General features: G+C 42.2%; 1 protein-coding gene across 1 annotated transcript in view; it reads right to left on the bottom strand.

Annotated features, from left to right (window-relative positions):
- The window catches only part of ADGRG2 (adhesion G protein-coupled receptor G2), an 86,407-nt gene that overhangs the window by 42,367 nt on the left and 31,854 nt on the right, over positions 1-12,186 (bottom strand). Inside the window, exon 4 of the mRNA XM_038757202.1 lies at positions 2,334-2,387. Within this exon, the coding sequence (XP_038613130.1) occupies positions 2,334-2,387 (54 nt within the window). The remainder of the gene's footprint in view (positions 1-2,333; positions 2,388-12,186) is intronic.

The raw sequence follows: 12,186 nt of genomic DNA, 5'->3' as shown, positions 1-12,186 counted from the left end.
CTGTGTGCGGAGCACTATACTAAGCGCTTGGGAGAGCTCGCTATAACGGAGTTGGTAGGCAAGTTGCCCAAGTGCTTAGTTTAGTGCTGTGCGCTCAGCAGGTATTCAATAAAACCATTAATAAAGGGAAAAGGCCAGCCTCGGGTTAGCGGAAATATGGAAAATTAACACGCATTTTAATACATTTATTCAGCTCTCTGGCTTGTGTTTTTATAATCAACGTATGTTAGAATCGTTTGAGAGAGGCCCTGGAAAATAATTTGAGATTAATAAAACTATTTCCCTAATCTCTCCCTTTGCCAAAAGCCATTAAACCCTGTTCTCCAGTACAAAGCTCACTGCTTCCTTGTGAGCTTTGGAAGTTGAATACTAATTCTCTTACCCCACTAACCCTTATAATCTGCAGGCACGTCAAGAAAAGAATCACTTGCCAAAAACGAGCTCCCTCCTCATCCACTCTGCTTCTATACTCCTCTTTCAGACATGGTGGGGAGAAGGGCGGTTTTTTATGGTATTTGTTAAGCTCTTACTATGTGTTAGGCACTGCTCTAAGTGCTGGAATAGATCATCATCATCATCATCAATCGTATTTATTGAGCGCTTACTGTGTGCAGAGCACTGTACTAAGCCCTTGGGAAGCACAAGTTGGCAACATATAGAGACAGTCCCTACCCAACAGCGGGCTCACAGTCTAAAAGGGGGAGACAGAGAACAAAACTAAACATACTAACAAAATAAAATAAATAGAATAGATATGTACAAGTAAAATAAATGAATAAATAGAGTAACAAATATGTACAAACATATATACATATATACAGGTATATATATATAGATGCGAGATAATCAGTCCCTGTCCCAGATGGAGCTCACAATTTTAATCCCCATTTTATAGCTGAGGTAACTGAGGCCCAGAGAAGTGAAGTGACGTCCAAGATCACACAGCAGACAAGTGGTGGGGCTGGGATTAGAACCCAGGCCCTTATGACTCCCAGGCGTGTGCTCTAACCACTACGTCATGCTGCTTTTTGAAAAGAAAGAAAGCATCGGAAAGTATTGGAAAGAAAACGGGGTGAAAGTGTGCGGGTGAAACTGGGACCTTTCCTATCTCATTCATTCAAATGCATTTATTGAGCACTTACTGTGTGCAGAGCACTGTACTAAGCACTTGGGAGAGTACAACAGAACAATAAAGAGATATATCCGTGGCCCTACCATGTTTCTGGGCCCAGTTTTTCCTGTCTTTGGCGTCAAAGTTAAGATGGAAGCTCTAGAGGCCTGCCTAGCCTAGGCCTCTGCGCTGAATCTCGTCGTGGGCAGCCAATGTGTACTTCCCAAGCGCTTAGTACAGTGCTCTCCACACAATAAACGCTCAATAAATATGAATGAATGAATGAACTTAACTTCTCTGTGCCCGTTACCTCATCTGAGGTAACAGGAGAAGCAGCTTGGCTCAGTGGAAAGGAGCCCGGGCTTTGGAGTCAGAGGTCATGGGTTCAAATCCCGGCCCTGCCCATTGTCAGCTGTGTGACTTTGGGCTAGTCACTTCACTTCTCTGGGCCTCAGTTACCTCATCTGTAAAATGGGGATGAAGACTGTGAGCCCCATGGGGGACAACCTGATCACCTAGTATCCTCCCCAGCGCTTAGAACGGTGCTTTGCACATAGTAAGCGCTTAATACCAAAATTATTATTATTATTATTATCTGTAAAATGGGGATTAAGACTGTGAGCCCCCTGTGGGACAACCTGTTCACCCTGCAACCTCCCCAGTGCTTAGAACAATGCTTTGCACATAATAGCGCTTAATAAATGCTATTATGAAGATGATGATGTGCCTGTTTATTATTATACTGTTCTCTCCTAAGCACTTGGTACAGTGCTCTGCACAAAATAAGCCCTCAATAAATATGAATGAATGAATGAATGAACAAACGGCAACTCCACCTGACGGTGCTCAGTCTGTGGGATGGTTTAAAACGTTCCTCCCCACCTGCCCTGCCCCATGAAGGGTTCACATGTCCCCCCGTACCAAGCCCTGAATGTACATCTGCCCTTCTAGCTCAGGCCCGCGTGTTCCCCTTAACATCCACGGATGTCCTGCCTCACAACTACCCAGGCACCAGATAGTAAACCCTGGCACTGAAGACCAAATCAGCAAGGATCTGCACCCTCTGTTCCAACCTGGTGGCCCACAAAACGATGCTGTTCATAATTTATGCCCCACATCTTGCCACTCACGAACTTCGGATACCCTCTTGATGACTCTGTCTCACGGTGCATCATATAAAATACTGAGCAACTAAACATTGGTGAGGGAGTGGTAGTCTTACCAGTCATGGTCACCAGAGTTGTTTCAGCGGGGGAGGTGGAATTATCGGCATTCACTGGAGAGGGGGGAAAAGAACATCAGATTAATTAAATGGATGCTGGTGGTTTCTTAAAAAGTTTCTTTTTATGATTGAATGTAAGGTGAAAGTTTCCAATGGTCACCAGGAGAGGGCAACATTGGACTAACATTAAATTATTTCAAATTTTCTTAGAAGAATATAAACAAAAACCCTCAGGAAAAATGTGAATCTTGAGAGATGAAGTCTCTGTCCTCATAAAGACGAGCACCTGATCACCCTGTCACCTCCCCAGCACTTAGAACAGTGCTCTGCATCATCAATCGCATTTATTGAGCGCTTACTATGTGCTTATCTGCACACAGTAAGTGCTTAAAAAAGGCCATTATTGTTATTATTAACCTTCTGTCTCCCGCCTCACCCCTCTCCAGGCCACAATTCAGGCTGCTTCCCTTTTAATTCATACTGTATGGGTTTCTCCACTCCCCCAAAATTTCCAATAGTTGCCTATTCCTCTCCACATCAAATCAAAACTTGGACCCCTGACTTAAAAGCGCTCAATCGGCGCTCTCCTTTCCCACTATCATCGTCATCATCAATCGTATTTATTGAGTGCTTACTGTGTGCAGAGCACTGTACTAAGCGCTTGGGAAGTACAAGTTGGCAACATATAGAGACGGTCCCTTCCCAACAGTGGGTTCACAGTCTAAAAGGGGGAAAGCACTTTATTAAGCACTACACCCCAGATTGTATGTTTCATTCCTTTCAAGGTAACCTACTCATTTGACCTTGTTTTTTTCTCTCCCTCTCATTACCTACTGCTCACGTCCTTCCTCCTGCCTGGAATTCCTTCTCTGTTCACATTCAACTGACCACAGCTCTCCCACCTTCAAATCCTTCCTGAAATTACATCTCCTCTTAGAAAGCATTCAATCAATCCTACTACATCAATCATGTTTAGTGAACGCTTACTATGTGCGGGACGTTGTGCTAAGCACTTGAGAGAGTATACGAACAAGTAATTCCCCAGGCAATCTCTAATCTCCCCACTTTAAACCCTCCAAATGCTACCCAGGCCCATTATGCCATCTAAATACAAATCACCACAATCCCCATAGCATTTACGGACATATCCTATTATTAGACATATTAGAGAAGCAGCATGGCTCAGTGGAAAGAGTACGAGCTTTGGAGTCAGAGGTCATGGGTTCTAATCCCTGGAGCCCCCCGTGCGACAACCTTATCACCTTGTAACCTCCCCAGAGCTTAGAACAGTGCTTGGCACATAGTAAGTGCTTAATAAATGCCATCATCATTATTATTATCATTATTATTATTATTATTATTATATCCTATACATTCTATTTCTCCATTTATCTGTAATTGAAGCCTCCTTCTCCCTTACTAGAGTATAAAAAGCTCCTTAGGGGAAGGGAATCGTACCTTCTAACTTTCGTACTCTTCCAGGCGTTTAGTATAATGCTCTGTTTAGTACTGCTCTTTATGGACTAAAGATGTGATAGGAAATATTCAAAATGACAGCAAACCTAAGCGTCTAGGGAGGTCTCCTCTATGAACCAAAAGTGCCTTCATGTATTTTCTTGTTTCTGCAGCCAAATCTTTGAGAGTACCATTTTAGGGAATAGTGAATGTTGCAACAGGTCCAGAGAAGTCAATAGGAAAACCAAAGAGGCAATTTTACTTGGGCTTCTCATGCAATAAATATTATTTTGGGGCGGTGGCTTATTTTTAATCATTTCTCAGTGGAGCAGTAGTTAAATCCAGAGAAAAATAGCCACCAGATTACTATTTCAAGTCCCAAAATGGTACACTTGACAAACTAATATGGCACCTCAAATTTGCCATCTAGTGAACTCTTTTTATACAGTTTGCACTTTTTGGTTCTGTTGCACTTACTGCCCAAAGAAAATGACATAACTCTATATTTTACAGTTGACATACAACCTGCATAAACTGAAACAAAGCTGGAGAACTCAAGCCAGAACTTTCCACCAACAGCTGGATTTGATTTCTTCCTCCCTCTGTAATCTTTATTCCCATTTTTAGCCACAGGCAAAAAACCCCACCTTTTCACACCATCTTTATTACGTAACTCATTTTGTAACGCATTTACGGAATTTCTTATACAACCGTTTGGATATTACACATAGCCCCTGACGTCCTTTTCGATGGATGTCAGCGCTGATATAGTGGATGTCTTCAGACGATGCTTGCTTGCACAAGAATGTTCTAAATTCACTTGGGAATCGTAGCAGTTGCAATGGCACAGAGATGGAGCATCCCCCTGAAATCCTGGAAAGGATTAGAGAAGCTGTGTACCCTAATGGATAGAGCACCGGCCTGGCAGTCAGAAGGACCTGGGTTCTAATCTCGGCTCTGCCACTTGTCTACTGTGTGACCTTGGGCAAGTCAGTCGGATTTATTGAGTGCTTACTGTGTACAGAGCACTGTACTAAGCGCTTGGGAGAGTACAATATAACAATAAACAGACACACTCCCTGACCATAATGAGCTTAGAGTCTAGAGGGGGAGAAGTCACTTAACTTATCGGTACCTCAGTTATCTCATCTGTAAAATGGGGATTAAGACTGTAAGCTCCATGTGGAGCTTACACCTGTATATATGTTTGTACATATTTATTACTCTATTTATTTATTTATTTTACTTGTACATATCTATTCTGTTTATTTTATTTTGTTAGTATGTTTGGTTTTGTTCTCTGTCTCCCCCTTTTAGACTGTGAGCCCACTGTTGGGTAGGGACTGTCTCTATATGTTGCCAACTTGTACTTCCCAAGCGCTTTGTACAGTGCTCTGCACACAGTAAGCGCTCAATAAATCAATCAATCGATTGATTGATAAGTGCTCAATAAATACGATTGATTGATGTGGGACATGGACTGTGTCCAACCTGATTTGTTGGTATCACCCCAGTGCTTAGTACAGGGCCTGGCGGGGAGCTCCCGGCGGGCAGGGAGAGGGGTTCTGAACCCGGAGCCCCACGCTAGGTTCCTCAGTTTACCCCCCAACCCCGATCCCCCTTCCTGTCTGTCCCCTAAATCTCAGCTTCCCTCAACCCTGGCCTGCCTTGGTTTCCCCAAGGGGATTTGGCCTACTCTTTTAGACTGTGAGCCCACTGTTGGGTAGGGACTGTCTCTATATGTTGCCAACTTGTACTTCCCAAGAGCTTAGTACAGTGCTCTGCACATAGTAAGCGCTCAATAAATACGATTGATGATGATGATGATGATGACCATCAAATGCCACCGAGTCATTTCCGATACTGAGTGACTTAATGGGTTTATCCACAGAGTTTTCTTGGTAAAAAAAAATATGGAAGCGGTTTACTGTTGCAGTCTTCCACATAGTAAAAACCCAAGTCTCTGCCATTCTCTTTGATTAACATTTTGATCACTTGATTATCCACCTTTGACTCATTCCCATGATGCTGCTGCTGCCCAGCATGGGTGAATCGATTTTGTCTGATGCTTCAGCTTGAGAACTTTCCATTATGGGTAACCCTGTCCAGGGAATCTCTCTCAGTGGCATAGCTCTAAGCTTCACTGGCGTAAGCAAACACCCCTGCCGAGATAAGGCGTTGAGTTATAGGAGAGCTGATGCATTGTAAGCACTAAATGCCATTAAAAAAAAAAGAGGAGTTTATGCAGTCTGAAAATAGCTTTGGATTACGAGAGAGTCTCACTTCTATATTTTTCCTCAAGATGATTCTAGAAGCCTTCATCAAAATACATCTTAACCACATTATGGACTAAAACCCATCACCAGGGTCTTTGGTCTCCAAATTCCATCTCCTCTCACACCCAACTCGATTCCATCCTCTCAAGGTGATATAAATGACACTCGGAACTTATCAAAATGAAATGTTGTCCCCTAACTCTAGGAACTCTTCCACACATTTAGCCGTAGTGCTCTCCCCATGGTTAGGCACTCAGCAAATATTCATTCATTCATTCAATCATATTTATTGAGTGCTTACTGTGTGCAGAGCACTGTACTAAGCGCTTGGGAAGTACAAGTCGGTAACACATAGAGACGATCCCTACCCAAAAAAGGGCTCACAGTCTTGAAGGGGGAGACAGACAACAATACAAAACATGCAGACAGGTGTCAAAATCGTCAGAACAAATAGAATTAATATAAATATGACTGAATTGATGATTGACTGATTTGATTGAATGAATAAATGTCCTAACATAACACCTTTCAAGAACTACTGACGTGGCTGGATTCTGCAAATGGCCTAGCAAATTTGGGATTAGCAACGGACATGGCAGTGGATGGAGAGCTGGCTCAACCGGATACTCACCTTTAACTAATTAGGAATATTTGCATTGAAACACCTCATAAAACCAATTGTTCACCACAAACTCACGATCTGGAGAATGACATAATACTGCCTCTTTTAGCTTCCATAAATTCAGCTCCACAGCTCTGCAACGTTCTCCTCTTTAACAAGTCCCGAAAGCAAGAATTTTTGTTGGCACCAAAATGCATTATCTGGCACCAACAATACTGCGTAGGCGAGCCACTCAGAGGGAATACACAAATATCTTTGCACATAAAATACAAGAAAGGTGGAGGGAGATAGCATCATTAAAGGTTATTTCCAAACAAATGTTTTCATTCCTAAACCCGCAGGCAGATTCCTAAAATCGCCGACAGGCCGGGTCTGGTCTGTGAAGCTGGGGGGGCTGCCAAAACTAATCCATTAGACTTGTTCAACTAACTAATTCAAGTGGTCTTGAAAAATCTCAAATTCTTGATGGCGTCAGTCATCCTTGGTTCATTTTCCACAAATCGTTTAAACACTCTCTGACTTCTTCTGAAATTTCAGTTAATTTAAAATTAGAAATTCTGCTTTTTCTGTTCGGTTTCTGCATCCTAATTGTACACTGAAAGGGACTGGGTGCAAGTGCTCTGGCAATGAGGAAATCTGACGCTTACACTTCTTCTTCAAATGTTAAGAGTCAAATAATACCATTTATTGTGTGACCTTGGGGAAGTCACTTCACTTCCCTGGGCCTCAGTTCCCTCATCTGCAAAATGGGGATTAAGACTTTGAGCCCTATGTGGGAAAGGGACCTCGTCCAATTTCATTAGCTTGTATCTACCCCAGAACTTAGAACAGTGCCTGGCACATAGTAAGCATTTAACGAATACCACAGTTATTATTATTATTATTCATCTACCTATCCATCCTTCTTTTTCCCTTTCCTTGTATCCGTAAACTATTCTGTGTCTGTTTCTCCTACTAGCCCATCAGCTCCTCCAAAGCATGGATCATGTCCTCTAATTATTTTGTAACATCCCAAACGTTTACTTCAGGGCTCTGCACGTGCTGGTTGTCAATAATTACTATTGATTAACCGATTGGGCAAAGAAACAGTTAACTAACGCCCTGAGCTCCCTGGCTCAGTCCAGCAGCTGGGACTAGAAGTTTTCAACGGAGAAATAGACACCGTAAATCAGAAACTGATTTAACTAGGAAGCAGGTAGGAGTCCGACCTGAGCTACGGTGTCTATTTTCTGAATAATAACATGATCAGCCCTGACTCCACATGAAAATCAGGTAACAGTGTGAATTACCTGAATGTTCATCCCATTTAAAATGCATTTTCTCCTCAAGTTATGGTGCTGGATGCTTGGATTTGCCGCCGATATAAAGGTTTTATCCTTGTTAAATCCAGCAGGCTCACTTCACTCGGAACACATGCCCAACATAAACCCATATAAAATCAAGTGAATATCAACATTTACATTCCTCAAATCCCTCTTCAGCCTAGCCCTGTGCCTTTAGGGTCTAAACCCATCCAGGAAGAATGAGTCACTTGAAAATTTTACTCAAAGGCGATTTCAGATTGCTTCCAGGAACGGGCTTCAACCTTCAAATCTTATCCCAGAAACGAGGTAAGAGTGACTGCCTTTCCTCCATTCATCGATCTTAAAATCTATCAGTGGTAGTCACTGAGCGCCGTGTGCGGAGCCCTGTACTAAGCGTTTGGGAGAGTATAAAATAACAGACCTGGTAGACATATTCTCTGCCCACGACCTACCCCAGCGCTTAGTACAGTGCCCGATACATAGAAAGCGCCTTACAAATACCATGATTAGGGAGCTTACATAGGAGTCTGAGGCTGGTTGGGATTGTCTGAGGTCACCCGGCCTTGGGGTTCCTTGAACAATCTGGAGTTGGCAGACAAAATCCCTGTCCATAAGGAGCTTACGGTCTATAAGAGGACTTATAGAGTGATTTTTTTTTATCCTTATCAAGTTACTTATTGCCTTGTGTCCCCTCGATATCCCTGTAAGATCGGGATGAAACTGAAGCCCAGAGAGGTTTAGTCACTTGCCCACGGTCATGAAGCAGATCAGTGGTGAAGGCAGGTTTAGAATCCAGAACCCAGGTCTCTTCTCATTAGGTGAATGAGTCTTTTAGACTGTGAGCCCACTGTTGGGTAGGGACTGTCTCTATATGTTGCCAATTTGTACTTCCCAAGCGCTTAGTACAGTGCTCTGCACATAGTAAGCGCTCAATAAATACGATTGATGATGATGATGATGAATGTTGGAGAGGACTAAATGGAGGACTGGAGAGATGGATGCAGGATACTACCATCACTAGCACCATGTGCACCTGGCAAAATTAGCCACAGCACAATCACTCAGGTACCAATCAATCAATCGTATTTATTGAGCGCTTACTGTGTGCGGAGCACTGTACTAAGCGCTTGGGAAGTACAAGTTGGCAACATATAGAGACGGTCCCTACCCAACAGTGGGCTCACAGTCTAGAAAATTCTATTCTATTCTATTCTATTCTAGTCTATTCTATTAGTCACCAAAATTCTATTAGTCACAACACATCACTGACAAATCTACTGAACAAAACTCGAGTTAGGAAAGAGCCTGCAAAGCCACCTTCCATTTTCAGTGAACCTTTAGTTTTTCTCTTTTCCTAATCTCCCATTTACTCACATGCCTATCAGTACTACTACTACTACTAATAATGATGGTATTTGTTAAGTGCTTACTATGTGTGAAGCACTGTTCTAAGCGCTAAAAAGCAACAGGGTTTCGTGGAAAGAGCCGGGGCCTGGGACCTGGCTTCCAAATCCTTCTCTGCCACTTACCTGCTGTGACCATGGGCACATCACTTCACCTCTCTGGGCCTCAGTTCAAATGCAGATTCGATACCTATTCTCCTTCCTACTTAGACTGTAAGCCCCATGTTGGACCTGATTATCTTCTACCTACCACCGAGAATACAGCTGGGAACATAGGAAGCACTTAAAAACGAAATTATTATTTTTATCATTACTAGATCTATTTTAAGCTAGATCTATAAAAGTAAATGAAGTTTTAACATTCAAGCAGTCTCAGCTGTGTGCAAAGCACTGTACTAAGTGCTTGGGAGAGTTCAGCGCTTAGAACAGTGCTTTGCACATAGTAAGCGCCTAACAAATGCCATTATTATTATTATTATTATCATTACAATGCAACAGAATTGGTAGACATGTTAATACCAATACCAATAATAATTAATAATAATAATAATGGCATTTGTTAAGTGCTTACTATGTACCAAGCACTGTTTTCAGCACTGACTAGATACAAGGTAATCAGGTTGTCCCACCTGGGGCTCACAGTCTTAATCCCCATTTTACAGATGAGGTAACTGAGGCACAGAGAAGTTAAGTGGCTTGCCCAAGGTCACACAGCAGACAAGTGGCAGAGGTAGGATTAGAACCCACGTCCTCTGACTCCCAAGCTCATGCTCTTTCCACTAAGCCACACTGGAAGAGTGTTTCCTGCCCAAAAGAAGCTTAGTCTTGAGGGATAGTAAGCACTTAATAAATACCATCGCTATTATTCATTCATTAAATCGTATTTATTGAGCACTTACTACGTGCAGCACACTGTACTGAGTGCTTGGGAAAGTGCAACAGAATAAGACAGTTCTAGGATGTGCTTTTCCAGGCTGCTTCTCACCTAATCCAATCAATCAATCAATCAATCAATCGTATTTATTGAGCGCTTACTGTGTGCAGAGCACTGGACTAAGCGCTTGGGAAGTACAAGTTGGCAACAGATAGAGACAGTCCCTACCCAACAGTGGGCTCACAGTCTAAAAGGGGGAGTCGGAGAACAAAACCAAACATACTAATAAAATAAAATAAATAGAATAAAATAAACAGAATAGATATGTACAAGTAAAATAAATAGAGAGTAATAAATACGTACAAACATATATACAAGTAATATATGCATATATATTATATTATATTATATTGTATATTAATATATACAATCCAAGGAATCGCAGTAGAACAACTAGTCTACAGCTAGTCTCGCCCCACCGGCACCCCACACTGTAAGCTCATAAATAGAATAAAATAAATGGAATAGATATGTACAAGTAAAATAAATAAATAAATAGAGAGTAATAAATATGTACAAACATATATACAAGTAATATATACAAATATATTATATTATATTATATTGTATATTAATATATACAATCCAAGGAATCGCAGTAGAACAACTAGTCTACAGCTAGTCTCCCCCCACCGGCACCCCACACTGTAAGCTCACCGTGGGCAGGGAATGTGTCCGCTTTTGGTTGTATTGTGCTCTCCCAAGTGCTTAATACAGTGCTCCGCACACAGCAAGGCTCAATAAATACGATTGAAGGAATGAATGAATGAATAGCGAAGAATGCTCATTTCATTTATTTCTCAACCTGCTTTCCTCTTGGGGAAATGTGGGAAAAACAAATGAGCAAAAGGGGTGATCTCCCTGCTTAAATCACGCTAAGTGTTCCTGAAGTCAAGTCTTGGAGTATAATAGGTTGCATGTGTATTGTGAGGGGACAGAAGGGACGAATCAAAGCAAAATTGGAGGATTACAGCGCATGAGATCACAGTGCTGGCTGAAGGGTGCAACTCTTTCCCACTGGGGAAGCCAACCTTGCAAAAATGAAGTCACAACCATCTTTCAGCGTTAAGATCATTTCAGACCCCCCGGGACAGCATTACCTAAGAGCAGTCAGAAAACAAAGTCCCACATTAAATCCTAAAGGGAGCTACAGGGTAAGTGGGGGGAAAAGTTCTTGCACTCAGAGTGATTGCCCTCAATGCGAGAAACGGAGCAGAATCAGAATAATAGTCATATTAATGGCATTTGTTATTATTATTATTATGGTATTTGTTAAGCGCTACGTGCCAGGCACCGTACTAAGTGCCGGGGAACATACAAGCAAATCGGGTTGGACCCAGTCGCTGTCCCAAATGGGGCTAACAATCTCAATCCCCATTTTACAGATGAGTAACTGAGGCAGAGAGGAGTGAAGTGACTTGCCCATGGCCACACAGCAGACAAGTGGCAGAGCCATGATTAGAACCCATGACCTTCTGATTCCCAGGCCCATGCTTTATCCATTACACCATGCTGCTTCTCCAATTATTTACTCTGTGCTAAGGACTGTGCTAAGTGTTGCCATACATCAATCAATACTATTTATTGAGCACTTACTGTGTGCGGAGCACTGCACTGAGCACTTGGGAGAGTACTACATAACAGAGTTGGTACACATGTTCTCCGCCCACAAGGTGCTTTCAGTAGAGAGGGGTAGATAGACATTAAATAAAATACAGTGCTCTGCACACAGTCATTTGTTATAATAATAATAATAATAATAATGGTATTTATTAAGCACTTACTATGTGTCAAGCACTGTTCTAAGCCCTGGGGTAGATATGATTTAATCAGGTTGTCCTACGTGGGGCTCCCAGTCT

This window comes from Tachyglossus aculeatus, chromosome 15, assembly GCF_015852505.1.
Source record: "Tachyglossus aculeatus isolate mTacAcu1 chromosome 15, mTacAcu1.pri, whole genome shotgun sequence".
NCBI classification, from domain to species: Eukaryota; Metazoa; Chordata; class Mammalia; order Monotremata; family Tachyglossidae; genus Tachyglossus; species Tachyglossus aculeatus.
This window is presented reverse-complemented; position numbering and strand designations above follow the sequence as displayed.